Source organism: Myotis davidii, unplaced genomic scaffold (genome assembly GCF_000327345.1).
Source record: "Myotis davidii unplaced genomic scaffold, ASM32734v1 scaffold164, whole genome shotgun sequence".
Taxonomy (NCBI): Eukaryota; Metazoa; Chordata; class Mammalia; order Chiroptera; family Vespertilionidae; genus Myotis; species Myotis davidii.
This window is the reverse complement of record NW_006296417.1, coordinates 4,533,283-4,547,804: the sequence shown is the minus strand read 5'-3', so window position 1 is coordinate 4,547,804 and position 14,522 is coordinate 4,533,283. Positions and strand designations below refer to the sequence as shown.

At 47.7% G+C, this 14,522-nt stretch overlaps 1 protein-coding gene across 3 annotated transcripts in view; it reads right to left on the bottom strand.

The window, feature by feature from the left end:
• Nucleotides 1–14,522, bottom strand: part of MCTP2 (multiple C2 domains, transmembrane 2) — an 89,502-nt gene that overhangs the window by 61,368 nt on the left and 13,612 nt on the right. For 2 of the 3 annotated variants that reach the window (XM_015569139.1, XM_015569141.1), the window contains exons 5-7: nt 9,519–9,683; nt 6,190–6,320; nt 1,163–1,349 (exon numbers count right to left, since the gene is read on the bottom strand). In XM_015569139.1, coding sequence (XP_015424625.1) covers nt 1,163–1,349; nt 6,190–6,320; nt 9,519–9,683 — 483 coding nt within the window. Of the gene's footprint in view, nt 1–1,162; nt 1,350–6,189; nt 6,321–9,518; nt 9,684–14,522 lie in introns of those variants that run through there. The other variant, XM_015569140.1, reaches the window with a different exon arrangement.

Below are 14,522 nucleotides of genomic sequence, written 5' to 3'. Positions count from 1 at the left end.
ACAACAGTCCTCCCTGCCTGTGAAGGGCTTGGCGTGGTAAGACACAAGCACTGACTCACTTGCATCTAGAAGGTTCTGGAAAAGCATCTTTAACACTGTGACCATGAATAGTCGCTTAAAAAAAAATAGCTATTTTGTGATGAAGGTGTATTAAAATTCCCATACACCTGCACAGACCTGCTAAACAGTAGTTTGTCTACTTGAGGACTTCAATTTCCTCCAAAGACTTCCTAAAAGCTACAAATTCAAAATCCGTTGGTTGGCCTGTAGAACAGCAGGAGGGTCAATTCTAATCTGCTTCCCCCTTCTCATGAACATGGAATGCAAATAAAGACACGGAGAAAGCCAGAGGAGAAAACAATAGATGGAGAGGACAGAGCCGTCTGATTTAAAAGCGCTGCGTGGACTTCTAAGCACGTGGCCACGACTTAGACAAAATTCTCAGATGCCAATATTATCCCGGGTCGGGTAGCACAACAGTCCTCCCTGCCTGTGAAGGGCTTGGCTTGGTAAGACACAAGTACTGACTCACTTGCATCTAGAAGGTTCTGGGAAAGCATCTTTAACACTGTGACCATGAATAGTCACTTAAAAAAAATAGCTATTTTGTGATGAAGGTGTATTAAAATTCCCATACACCTGCACAGACCTGCTAAACAGTAGTTTGTCTACTTGAGGACTTCAATTTCCTCCAAAGACTTCCTAAAAGCTACAAATTCAAAATCCGTTGGTTGGCCTGTAGAACAGCAGGAGGGTCAATTCTAATCTGCTTCCACCTTCTCATGAACACATTATCCTCTAGGTCTGATGTCTTGTTTTATGGGACACACCATTAAACTTTGGACAAAGAACTCTTTCTACGCAGTTTCTCAGTTCATGGACTTTGGTGCGACTTAAAAGTGGGGACGGGCTGCCCGGCCGGTGTGGCTCAGTGGTTGAGCATCAACCTATGAGTCAGGAGGTCACGGTTCCATTCCCGGTCAGGGCACATGCCCAGGTTGCGGGGTCGATCCCCAGTAGGGGGTGTGCAGGAGGCAGCCCATCCATGAGTCTCTCTCATCATGGATGTTTCTATCCCTCTCTCCCTTCTCTGAAATCAATAAAAACATTTTTTAAAAAGTGGGGGTGGGGCAGGGACGGTGTCGCGGGGCAAAGCACTCACATAGCGCTGGCTGATCTGCTTCCTCTCGCTGGGGTCCGCCAAGGGGCACACACACAGGTCGGACATGGAGACCCCCCCGCAGGGCGTCAGCGTGATCAGCACCAGGAGGGCCCCCAGGCAGCTGTCCAGGGGCAGCTCCAAGCAGTTGGCTTGCTTGAGTGGGAGCGAGGCGATGTCCACTTTACATCTGCAAAAGCGCAAAACGGAGAGAGGAGAGTGAGGAGAGCTAACTCATGGCCACTTGGGAGCCTCTAAAGAACCTACGTTTACTTATTACCCGAACCACATTCTACGGGGCCTGGGTTTCCTGGGCAGGGAAGGTCGAGAGGGCTCCTCTGGCTTAGAACACTCACCCCTAGCCCAACACACTCTAAAATGAAGGAGAGGAGCCCGGCCAGTGTGGCTCAGTGGTTGAGCATCGACCTTTGATACAGGAGGTCACTGTTCGATTCCCGGTCAGGGCACATGCCCTGGTTGCAGGCTCCATCCCCAGTAGGGGGTGTGCAGGAGGCAGACAGCTGATCAGTGATTTTCTCTCATCATTGATGTTTCTATCTCTTTCTCCCTCTCCTTTCCTCTCTGAAATCAATAAAAAAAATTTTTTAAAGATAAATAAAGTGTTGGAGAGGGAAGGTAAGGAATGGAATGGCAGATGGAAAAGAGGAGTCGGATCCTTGCCCAATAAGGTCCGCAGAAAGGCAATGAGGTCAAGAATTAGGGAGAGCCCTGTCTGCGTGGTTCAGTGCTTGAGCATCGACCTTTGATACAGGAGGTCATGGTTGGTTTGATTCCCACTCAGGGCACATGCCCAGGTTGCAGGCTCGATCCCCAGTGAGAGGTGTGCGGGAGGAAGCAGCCGATCAATGAGTCTCTTTTATCATTGATGTTTCTATTTCTCCCTTCCTCTCTCTCCCTGAAATCAATAAAAATATATTTCCAGTGTAGGGCGTGCAGGAGGCCGCCAATCCATGATTCTCTCTCATCATTGATGTTTCTCTCTCTCTCTCCCTCTCCCCTCCTCTCTGAAATCAATAAAAATATATTTTAAAAAAACAGAATTAGGGAAAAAGGACTTTACAAGTTTAAGTATCATGGCTCCGTGTGTCTTTTCTGCACCATGTCTTTTTCCAGCAAAGAGAATAAAGGGCTCAAAAACAATTTAGAAAAGACCAGAAGACACGTAAGTGGGAGAGGGTTAATGAAAAAAAACATTTTCTTCCGGCTGAATGCCGGCGGGCGGGCACGTTTTTATTCGCACCGACGTGTTAAGGTGCTTTCCTAACAGGTGTGTTCCACGGGGCTTCCCCGGGCGGGTCTCTTTCTGGACAAATGGAGCATGAAGGGCTGCTGATGGATGCCACTTCAGCCGCGCGGCTCGCACAGGCTGGCCCCATCTGCTATAAATTGCGTGTTTTCCGCCTCTTCACAGCCAATGTTCTGGGCTGTTGAAAACCTCAAGCACATTTAAATACGGAAGCAAACACCACGAAGGGGGGCTGAGTGCTAGGCGCGTATTTGCTTTAACACAGAACTCTGGGTTTGCCTGGACCACACCTGCTTTGTTGATGCTTAGAAGGGCTGCGGGGTGGGGGTGGGGGTGGAGGCAGGAGGGAGGGAGGGAGTGACCTGTTTGGATCAGGTTTCCTCAAACTTTAGCCTGCGGGCCGTAGTTTGAGGACCCCTGGTTCGGACAATCATTCAGAGTATGCGGCATTCAGATCTTAGAATATTTAGTCAATAACAGCTCCAGGCCTGGCCAGTGTGGCTCAGTGGTTTAGTAAAGACCCATGAATCAGGAGGTCACGGTTCAATTCCAAGTCAGGGCACATGCCGGGGTTGCAGGCTCAGTCTCCAGTAGGGGGCGTGCAGGAGGCAGCTGATCAGTGATTCTCATCATTGATGTTTCTTTCTCTCTCTCTCTCGCCCTCTCCCTCTCCCTCTCCCTCTCTCTCTGAAATCAATTAAAATATATATATTAGTCTACAGTATATGTATATGTATATGTATATGTATATGTATATGTATATGTATATTTAAAGAAGAGGTATCAGGGCAATCACCCTTGGCTTTAAAGGCCCATCACAAGAGTGCTGTAGTTTTCGAAGCCGTAAATCTCGGAGGCTAAGGAAGGGGGGTTGGGGGTGAACAGGAGGAAAACGGGGAGTGTGTCAAGCGTGGCTGTAAAAGCAGGTCGACGACACGGGTGCCATTTGTGCAGGGAAATATTCCATCCCTGATTCTCCACTGATACACCGGTGGAATGTCGGGGCCTCTTCGAAGTCACCCTGTGGGACTCAGAGGCAGCCAGGGCTAAAGCATCCTCATTCTTGAGTTGCCCAAGCGGAAGTAAGTCTAGAAGATTCCATAACGAGTTCATCTCTACAATCGCCTTAAAATGTAAAATACGTGACAAGAACACGATTATTTTGAACAATTGGTTTAAAAATGGGAGAGTCTAGAATCTATATTCTTGCCATTTTGTTTAAAAGTCGGAGCAGGTTAGACTAGCCGGTGTTGCTCAGTGGTTGAGCGTCGACCTATGAAACCAGGAGGTCACGGTTTGATTCCCGGTCAAGGCATAGGTCAAGGTCAAGGTCAAGGGCATACATCTGGGTTGCAGGTTCCATCCCTGCCCCACGGTTAGGGTGAATGCAAGAGGCAACCAACTGATGTGTCTCTTTCACATTGATTTTTTTTTTCTATTTCTCCTCCTTGCCCTCCTTTTCACTCTCTCTAAAAATCAATGGGAAAACATATCATCAGCTGAGGACTTTTATAAAATATATATTTGTACTGATTTCAGGTAAGAAGGGCGGTAAGAAGAGAGATAGAAACATCAGTAATGAGAGAGAATCATTGATCAGCTGCCTCCTGCAAGCCCCCCATTAGGGATCAAACCCACAACCTGGACATGTGCCCTTGACTGGAATCGTACCTGGGACCCTCCAGTCCGCAGGCTGACACTCTATCCACTGAGCCAAACCGACTAAGGCAGGTGAGGATTTTTATGAAAACAAACAAACAAACAAAAAAAAACAACAGAGAGGGCTCAGGAGACCGTTATGACTGACTCTCACTGTCAAAGAGACTCCTGATCCAAAAAGGTGTTTCCCAGCATTTGGGAGGTCAGATAACTGAGCCCTGAAATGACAACAACAAAGAAAAGAAAATGGAAAAAAATAAGTGAAAAATGTAAACTAAAAAACCGTAAGGACCGTGTGTGTGTTATGTACATGCTAGCACCATCTCCCCGTTCACTCTGAGGGTCAGTCTGTATTTCAGGGTACGTCTCACGCCACTCGGAGGTTCGCTGCAGCTAATGCCCTGTAACTGGCTCCTGAGAGATACTTTTGTGATCTCTTTGACTGCCAGAAGGGAAAAAGGAAAAAGATACAAAAAAAAAAAATCCTTTAAAATCCATAAAAAGAAAGGACAGAATGGCCTCTAGGACAGGCACACAAACAAGAACAGCTGAAGTCATAAATAAACACCCGGGTGACAACACACGGCGTGAAAGGGACATGGGAAACGAGCGTTTCTGTCCGAAGACACCTCGCACTCACGGGGAAAGCACTTCCTGTGACGTGGGGCAGCCCTGACAGCACAATGCACGGGGCGAGAGGGTGTTGGTCTTTGTACCGACACGGCAGGGCGGCCGTTCATCACTGAGGGCCACGTTCCCACCACTCGGAGGACAGGTCGGGACACAGAGTGATCTGCGGCTCACTGACGTAGCGGATCCCTGCCCGGGGCGAGCACAGCGTGTCTGATCCCCCCGTGGACGGGTGTTGGTGGGACACGGGCATGTCACAGCGGTGCCCAGGGTCAGGGTGATGAGAAGTGTCTGAGGTGTCGGTCACCCCGAGTAGGTGAAGGAGGGGGGGAAGGCACCAGACTAGAAATCGGACCCACAATTTCCTGAGAGTGTGGCAGGACCTACATTCTTCTGTTTTGATCAATAGTAACTGGCATTGCCCAGCCGGCGTGGCTCCGTGTCTGAGCGTCGACCTATGAACCAGGAGGTCACGGTTGGTTTGAGTCCCCAATCAGGGCACATGCCCCAGTAGGGGAGCTCGGTCCCCAGTAAGGAGAGTGCAGGAAGCAGCTGATCAATGATTCTCTCTCATCATTGATGTTTCTCTCTCTCCTCTCTTCTTCTCTGAAATCAATAAAAATATTTTAAATAAATAAATAAATAAATGGCATAGGATTGCATAAAACTAACACTGCCTTGTTCAATTCAGAACATATATAGATGTAATGTATATGACAACTAGAGGCCAGTGAACGAAATTTGTGCACGGGTAGGGTCCCTAGGCCTGGCTGGTGATCAGGGCTGATCGGGGCCTTCTGGCTGCCGGCCAGGGCCTCCCTTCCCCAGCTGCCAACTGCTGGCCAGGACCCTCCTTTGTTCCATGCCATCCCCTGGTGGTCAGGGCATGTCATAGCAAGCAATCAGTCGCCCAGTCAAACTCCCATGGGGGTAATTTGCATATTAGGCTTTTATATATATAGATAGGACAAAGGATGGGAAAGAAATGGAGCTAGATTGACATTTCTTTTTTAAAAAAATATATTTTATTGTTTTTTTACAGAGAGGAAGGGATAGGAATAGAGAGTTAGAAACATTGATGAGAGAGAAACATTGATCAGCTGCCTCCTGCACACTCCCTACTGGGGATGTGCCCCCAACCAAGGTACATGCCCTTGACCGGAATCGAACCTGGGACCGTTGAGTCAGCAGGCGGACGCTCTATCCACTGAGCCAAACCGGTTAGGGCTAGATTGACATTTCTAATCTCTCTCTCTCCCTTCCTCTCTGAAATCAATAAAAAATTTTAAAAAAATACTAAATGCCATTGACCAATAAATGAATAAAAACTGCCCCCAGGGGAGGTTCCAGCGTACTTCTGGCTCCCTGGGGTGGGCAGGTGCGGTCTGACCCCCCGCCCAACAGACAAAGACCAGCCTTGTGCAGAAGGCGGCGCCACGCACGCTCCCACCACGAGAAAGCAGAGCGGACTCACGTGCCCAGTCGCTCCTTGTGCTTTTTGCCGTCCTTTCCCCAGACCTCAATGTCCAAGATGCCCATCCTGTCAGAGAAGTAGTGAAAGTCAAACTCTTCCCGCCACTGCGGATGTGCACTCTTACACAGTGTCTAGAAAACATGCGGTTACAACGTTTATTGTCTTCGCACTGCCATGCGTCGCCACAGTTCCTACACATTTCAATTCATTGTTCTAAACCAGGGGTGGGCAAACTTTTTGACTCGAGGGCCACAATGGGTTCTTAAACTGGACCGGAGGGCCGGAACAAAAGCATGGATGGAGTGTTTGTGTGAACTAATATAAATTCAAAGTCAACATCATTCCATAAAAGGGTACGGTCTTTTTTTTTTTTAGTTTTATTCATTTCAGACGGGCCGGATCCGGCCCGCGGGCCGTAGTTTGCCCACAGCTGCTCTAAACGGCTAGGGCGGGAGCTCGGGGTGACGTGCCTGTCTGTCCCTTTCCAAGTTAAACTTTTCCCCTTTGGGGAAGGAAAGGGACTTGGAGGTGTTGGGGAACTGGCAAAAACATCACCACTCTTTGAGCCGACCCCCAGATGCAATAGTGGATCCCACCAAGTTAGAAAGAATAGTTACCCCACGAGAAACCATAACTTATATATATATATACTAGAGGCCCGGTACACAGATTCAGGCACCAGTGGGGTACCTCAGCCAGGCCTGCGGGAATCGGGCCAAACCAGCTCTCCAAAATCCCCCCAAGGGGTCCTGGACTGAGAGAGGGTGGTTCTGGGGTGACGCACCCTGGAATCGGGCTCCCTCCTCTCTAGTTCCTAGTGCATCACCAGAGAACTGCAGCTGCCAAGTCACCGAATTGTGGCAGCTTCTGCGCTGAGCGTCTGCCCCCTGGTGGTCACTGCGTGTCATAGCTACCAGTCGGATGGTCGCTTACACTTTTATATATATAGATATATACATTTATATGACATATCTCAATGGATGTTTTACAGCTGTCCAGTGTTACAGGAAATATATTCATTGGTTCATGAAATCATTTTATTGGCACATCCACTCAGCACTGGCTTAAGAACCCTATAAATGAACAGTTTGGGCTGCATTTCACAAGAAACCCATGAGTTCAGTTCATCGCTGCCTATTTTTTTAAATCCCAGTTTGCTGATGCCAGTCCCTAGAGCAGTGGTTCTCAACCTTCTGGCCCTTTAAATACAGTTCCTCATGTTGTGACCCAACCATAACATTATTTTCGTGGCTACTTCCTGTCATGTTGCTCCTGTGATGAATCGTCATGTAAATATCTGATATGCAGGATGGTCTTAGGCGACCCCTGTGAAAGGGTCATTCGAGCACCAAAGGGGTCGCGACCCACAGGTTGAGAACCGCTGTCCTAGAGGGAGAGGGAGAGACTAGCAAACCCCACTGCCACCACATCTGAAAATGAACGAGGGTGGTTTGAAAATTCCTCAGCGTTTCTGTGTTTTCCGAGCGGGACTCCAAACGGCCCGAGTGTTTGAATCCCTGGCAGGGTCTATCTCTTCTGTTTCATTTACATAGAGATTCAATTTGTGGCTTACAAAGTGGGCAGGAAGGCTGGTCCCTGAGTACCAGCCTCAACGAAGGGCACAGCTCCACTATTAAATCTGAGTGCCCGCTAGTACCGCATGGGCAAACAGGGACCAGCCAGCCCTGCCTGTAGCCAGCATCATATCACGTAACATCACTTAAGCTGGTGGTCACATTGGACTGAATATGCCAGGTCACAGAATTTAGCAACCACGAAGGAAAAAAAAAAAAAAGGAACTATTAGACCACAAATTAAATGCAATATCCCCCAAGAGGGGACAGAGCAGATATTGGACTAATTCTCCACTTCACCTTAGCTCCAAAGGGCTAAGTGTGCCCCGTGATGAATAATTTTTCTATAAATCCTTCGCCCGGCCCCGGCAGGCTAAAGGGATCTCAGCCAGAGATGTGGTTACCCTGGATACAGTCTCTGGGAGGTACGGCCTCAGACTACCTGGCGAATAACATCGGCCTATTTCTGCCGGAACTCGCCCTCGATTTTTCACATTATTTTTCATGAACTGATTCGTCAGCGTGAGCTTCGATTCTCTCGTCCTTGTCCTGGTGGAAATGACGCTTCATGTTTGATTTTGCGCTGAAATTTGTTCAGCAGAGACAAACTCGGGGCTCCCACAGCATTTGCCAACGTGTCTGCGTCTGTTATGCCTTCCACGCGGCAGAGGCGGTTCTGCAGATATCCTGTTTTTGAAAACCTCCCCCTGATGTTTTTTTTATGATGTGGCTTTTGGCAAGGGGCTAAACTTTCAAGGACCCCGCTTCCCTCCATCCATAAAACATAGAGCAGACTCCTGTCTGACACTTATGTAAAACTAATTAATTACCATGGTTTGGAGACGACGGTTTGTGAAATAGAAACCACACCAAATTAGTAAGATTAAAAATTAAATGGAATTCGGATCAACAGAATCAGATGACTGGCTTGGAAAGGCAGTTAAAAATGCCAGGATTTTTGTTCATAACAAATCACTTTTAATATATTAGATAGTTTGGTGTGTTTTTTTTAAATCATAGCAAAAAAAAAAAAAAACCCACCACCAAAAAACCCCCCAGCAGCACTCAAAGTCTATTTTTGGTATAAATACTAACCAGAAAGAGAAAGAAAATTGTATATGACTTTGAAAATACTTGTAGTTATCGCAAATACTGTAACCCAAGTATAACATATATTACTCGCTTATTTTTGTTACAGTTTGAAAGCGTTTAGTTATCCTTTTCCCGCATTCTATGAAACACGGTTTTTGCTTATTTTCAAAACACAATAAATCATGCATTCAAAACTATTATTTAATGAGCTTTCTGCAGCTCTAGTTACTGGATGGAACGAAACTCAGCAAATACTCCTACTAATTGACTGCATCCGTACTGTTATTCTGCTTTCTGGAATAATCCGAACGTAGTCAAGACGCAGTGGTTCTCAACCTGTGGGTCGCGACCCCTTTGGCGGTCGAGCGACCCTTTCACAGGGGTCGCCTAAGACCATCCTGCATAGCAGGTATTTACATGACGATTCATCACAGGAGCAACATGACAGTGATGAAGTAGCCACGGAAATAATTTTATGGTTGGGTCACAACATGAGGAACTGCATTTAAAGGGCCAGAAGGTTGAGAACCCCTGGTCAGGAGAGTTAAAAAGAAATGACTTCTATTCTTGTAGACATGGAGTGTGGGGAAACCATTTTTTTTCCAAAAGAAAAAAATACATCTCTTTGAAGATGTTGTTCTCCTTCGGGAACGGCCAACTCACCTTGCTCTTGTACCTCTGATCCCCTAGTTTTAACAGGACGAACATCTCTGCCATGTTTCCCACCGAGACGTTCTTTCCCTCCAGCAACGCGATGCTGACGATCCCGTTCCAGAGCTGGTTCTTCCTCAAGGCCTCCGAGAGCCGGAGGCTGCGGATCAGCGAGGACTAGAGCAGAAAGCGGAGAGGAGAGATGAGCTCGCTGGTAATCCCTGAGTGCGGCGCTGGCCATCACAGGCGTCCCCGCTGTCAATATTGGATGACAGGGAGCACGCCTGCCTGCCCGGAGAAAGGGCTGTTACTCCTCACTGGTTGTGCAAACCTGCAGTCACAGTTACAGGATCTCCTTCTCCCGCCCTGGGCTCGTAGTGAGACAGGGAGAGATGGCACTGGCCTTGGGCACTGGCCTGTCCTCCGACCCAGCTCTTGGACAGGCACCCTTCACCTGGGCCTTTGGCTATTTTAACAATAGGAAGGGAAGAGAGGCATTCTGGGAAACAGAGGTGTCAGAACAAGGCATTGTTTTGCAGGGAAATGAAATATCTATGGGCATTCAGTAATAGTGGTGTGTGTTTTTTTAAATATATGTATTTCAGAGAACAAAAGAGAAGGAGAGAGAAAGAGAAAGATCAATGAAGAGAATCATTGATCAGCTGCCTCCTGCATGCCCCCTACTGGGGATCGAGCCTGCAACCCGGGCATGTGCCCTGACAGGGAACAGAACCATGACCTCCTGGTTCCTAGGTTGTAGCTCAACCACTGAGCCACACCAGCCTAGCAGAAATAGTGGTTTTTGAATTTATCCTTTGCACTTGAATCTGTCCCCACTCCCCTTTGTTCCTTGGGTGAATACTAAAGAACTCATGTCCTTGTGAGATTCCTAACTCCAGACAGAGCCTGGGATTGGCCAGCCATGAGCTTTGCAGATGGGGGGGTGAGGGGAGGGAGAGGAAATAATGTATAGAGGACTTAGCACAGGGCCTGGAACCCAGGACAGTTCAGTGACTATTAGCTTATTTTGTTTCTCTTCTAAATGATGTTACTCACGCCCACTCATACACGCCTTAAACCAAATTTAGAAAAAGGGCAAACATCTCCTACTAGTAAATTATCAAGAGGACAAGCACACTTTAATTTCCATTATGTGAGTTTCCAAACATATACAAAGGTGAAACGGTATATGAAATCTCCACGGATCTATTCACCAGAGTCAACGATTTGCCAGTCTTATTTCATCTATCACTTCACTACTTGCTTTTGGCTGAAATAATGGAGAGCAAATTCCACATTTGTGTTTTTTTGTGTGTTTTTTTAAAAAATATATTTGTATTGCCAAAACCGGTTTGGCTCAGTGGATAGAGCGTCGGCCTGCGGACTGAGGGGTCCCAGGTTCAATTCTGGTCAAGGGCATGTGCCCTTGACCGGACTCAATCCTGGGACCCTTCAGTCCGCAGGCCGATGCTCTATCCACTGAGCCACACCAGCTAGGGCCCACGTTTGCTTATCTATAAGCACGATGCTCACGAAAGCAGCCATAATTCCCTTCATATCCTTAAGTACCCAGGGCCTCTTTACATTTCTCTGACAGTCTCAACCATGTCTTTTTTTTTTGCGGTGAGTTGGTTTGGGTGCGAATCCCAACGCGACCCACACATGCATTTAGTTGGCGGAGTTCATTTATGCTCTCCGCTCAATAAATGAAGTGGCGCAGGCACACACGGCATTCTCTGAAGGAGAAATAAATGGACTGAGGAATGTAAATGGCGCCAAGTATCATAGGAAAGCAATGAATTCCTAACGCTATAGATTCATCCTGTCACCGGCTCCATAGATCTTCCAGGTCGTTTAGACACCGATTTGCTGGGACACCAGTTTGTCACAATTTATCACAACAAATGGTACGTCAGGGCCGTATTAATTACAGACCGGCTTACCTCATCCGGCACACGTCGCTCTGCCACTCCGAATAAAGGATGCAGCGAGGCCTCACCAAGCATTCGGCTGATCGTTTTATAACCTCCTCAAGCACTGAGAGAATCTATTCTCCCAACTTCATATCCATATCGCTGTTCTCATACAATGCACACACATGCGTACACACACGCGCACACACACACACGGCTTTTGGAGATGCTGAGACAGAGAAGGGAGGGCAGACAAGAAAAGAATTAATTTTCAAGAGGAGAAAAATCCCTCTCCGCTGGAGGACATAAACCTTCTTTGGTAACTTCTATCTGCCCTTGGGTTGTGGATCGAATATACTCAGAATGAAAGTTGATAAAATAGTTAAAAGTAAAGCATATTTTTTTAAAAAATCTGTTTTTACTGATTTCATAGGGGAATGGAGAGAGTGACAGAGAGAGAAACATCAATGATGAGAGAGAATCATTGATCGGCTGCCTCCTGCTCGCCCCCTACTGGAGATCGAGCCTGAAACCCGGGCACGTTTCCTTGACTGGAATCGAACCCAGGACCCTTCAGTCCACAGACCGATGATGCTCTACCCACTGAGCCAAACAGGCTAGGGCAGCAATTTTCTCCTTGTTAAGAACCACAAACACCATCACAATCTCTAGACAGACAGACACGTATATAAACATCTGAGTGTGTGTGTTTATACGCCTATAGGTGTCCGTACAGATGTAGCGGCACTGAATACATGTTAGAGCTTATTAAGCAGGCAGGCTGCAGGCTTCTCCCTTTACCAAGGAAACGGGATTGTGATTCATCCACCCCGCTGCCATTTCCTGTTTTGCGTGTGTTTTTCTTCTGAAACTCTGACTTGCCAACCAGCACGCTAATGCATGACCTGTCCCGTGGCCACGCTTCAAAGCCCCGACAGATATATTCCTCCCTAAACACTGAAGCGATTTCAAAACCCTTTTTCTAAAGAAGGGAGGCATGTCCACCAGAGATCAAAGGGCATCCCTACAGTCTGGCAACCGCCGAAGAAAAATGGCCACGCTCCCATGAAATATGCCCTTAAAATAATTCCGGGGCTTGGTATGTCCTCGTTTCAAATGGGTTGTTTATCTTGGACGGGCTTCTATCTAACTTGTCCAGAAAGCAGCCCCACTTAGCTCGATGAGCTCTGTGAAAAGGGGATCCAAAGCCGGTCGTCAGGGGGGCCCGGAGAGAGGTTCCATCTGGCGGGACAGCCTGGGAGGGCGCGGCTTGGCTGGGGCTCTGGGCCCGGCCCGGCCGCGGACACCCGCTGCATTACAGTGGAACATCTGGATTATTGCTTGCTGCGTCCCTGGGAAATATCCACTTTCCATCAAAGCCTTTATCTCTCTCTCGGTCGGACTTTGAACATTTTGGTCTGTAACGCAGTCATCATGTTGGATGTGACGGACTCGCTCTGTGCTGTCCAAGATTTTTTTTTTTCCTTCCCCTCTTACTAAAGGCAGGCTAGGAAAAGAGCCGTACGCACTGCACAGCTCAGAGAGAGGAGCATAAAACCTTGCCCCAGCCGGTGTGGCCCAGTGGATAGAGCGTCGGCCTGCAGACCAAAGGGTCCCGGGTTTGAGTCCGGTCAAGGGCAGGTACCTCGGTTGCAGGCTCCTCCCCAGCCCAGGCCCTGGTGGACGAGGCTTGTACAGGAGGCAACCAATCCATGTGTTTCTCGTACATCGATATTTCTCTGTCTTTCCCTCCCTCTTCCACTCTCCCTAAAAATCAATGGAAAAACATCATCAGGTGAGGAATTTAAAAAAATCACAGCTTTATTCAGCGTATTTCACCCTAAATACTCCTGCCCACTCCAAGGTTATCTATAATAATAAAAGCATAATATGCTACTTAGACCAGCCGGAAGCCAGGGCTGTGAGGGCCGAGCCTCTTGCACGAATTTCATGCATCGGGGCCTCTCGTGTCTAAATTAAAGTTTCATCTGCTCCCAACGCATTCTGGGATACGTGCACGGGCTTTTTAAGAAGTTTCTTAATTAATTGAACATCTCTCTTCCACCCTGGAGAGCTGCGATGAAGCTTAGAGCCGTCCGGCCATCCCGTGTGAGCCGTGGGGCAGAGCTGGGCTCCCGATGCCTTCGTGGTCTTCAAACGCCCTCTCTCCCTCCCCACGATAAATCGACTCCTATGCACTCACTCTGTTAGCTCAAGGGCTCAGGTTTGCACGGTGGGGCCGAGCCTGTGCGTGAAATTTGTCATCTTAATGCCGCCTGGAATGTGAAGGGAGAAAAGGAAATGACCCATCAAAGCAAAGGCCCGCCCCACCTGCGTGGAGACAAACACCCTGAGATACAGCAAAGTTTCTGGGTCCTGACCCTAATTTCTCAGCAGACATAACGGGTAAAATATGGGGCATCGGGGTTTTGTTATGTTTCTCCTTCCTCCCCAAGGATCGGAACCTTTTACTATTTCTATGTTGATTCATTCATAGGTTCTCTCTCTCCCTCAACCCCCCTCCCCCCGTGGCCCCCTGCAAACCCACAGCATTCTTCCAGATAGTGACTCCCCTCTGAAACACACCCGTTATTACTGGTGAAAACAAGGTGTGATATTTAACTTTGACATATACTGAATTTCATTAAGAAACCAGCTTGGCCCTAGCTGGTGTGGCTCAGTGGATAGAGCGCCGGCCTGTGGACTGAAGGGTCCCGGGTTCGATTCACGTCAAGGGCACATGCCCGGGTTGCAGGCTCGATCCTCAGCAGGGGGCGTGCAGGAGGCAGTCCATCTATGATTCTCTCTCATCATTGACGTTTCTCTCTCTCCCTCTCACTTCCTCTTTGAAATCAATAAAAATATGTATATTTTTTAAAAAAACGAATAAATGGCTCTTACCTGGAATGGATTGCTAGCAAAAGGACCGTGCCAAACTTGCCCCAGATTAAAACGATGTACCGAAGTGGATTACAGCTTGACCAATATCACAGTAATCGTTTGGGTGTAATAAAATACCAAAAATGTTTTTTTTTTTAAAGATAAAAATTAAAGAGGGGCAGTGAGAAAAGAGTTTCACGAGATTTTGCTGGTAGGTGCCAAA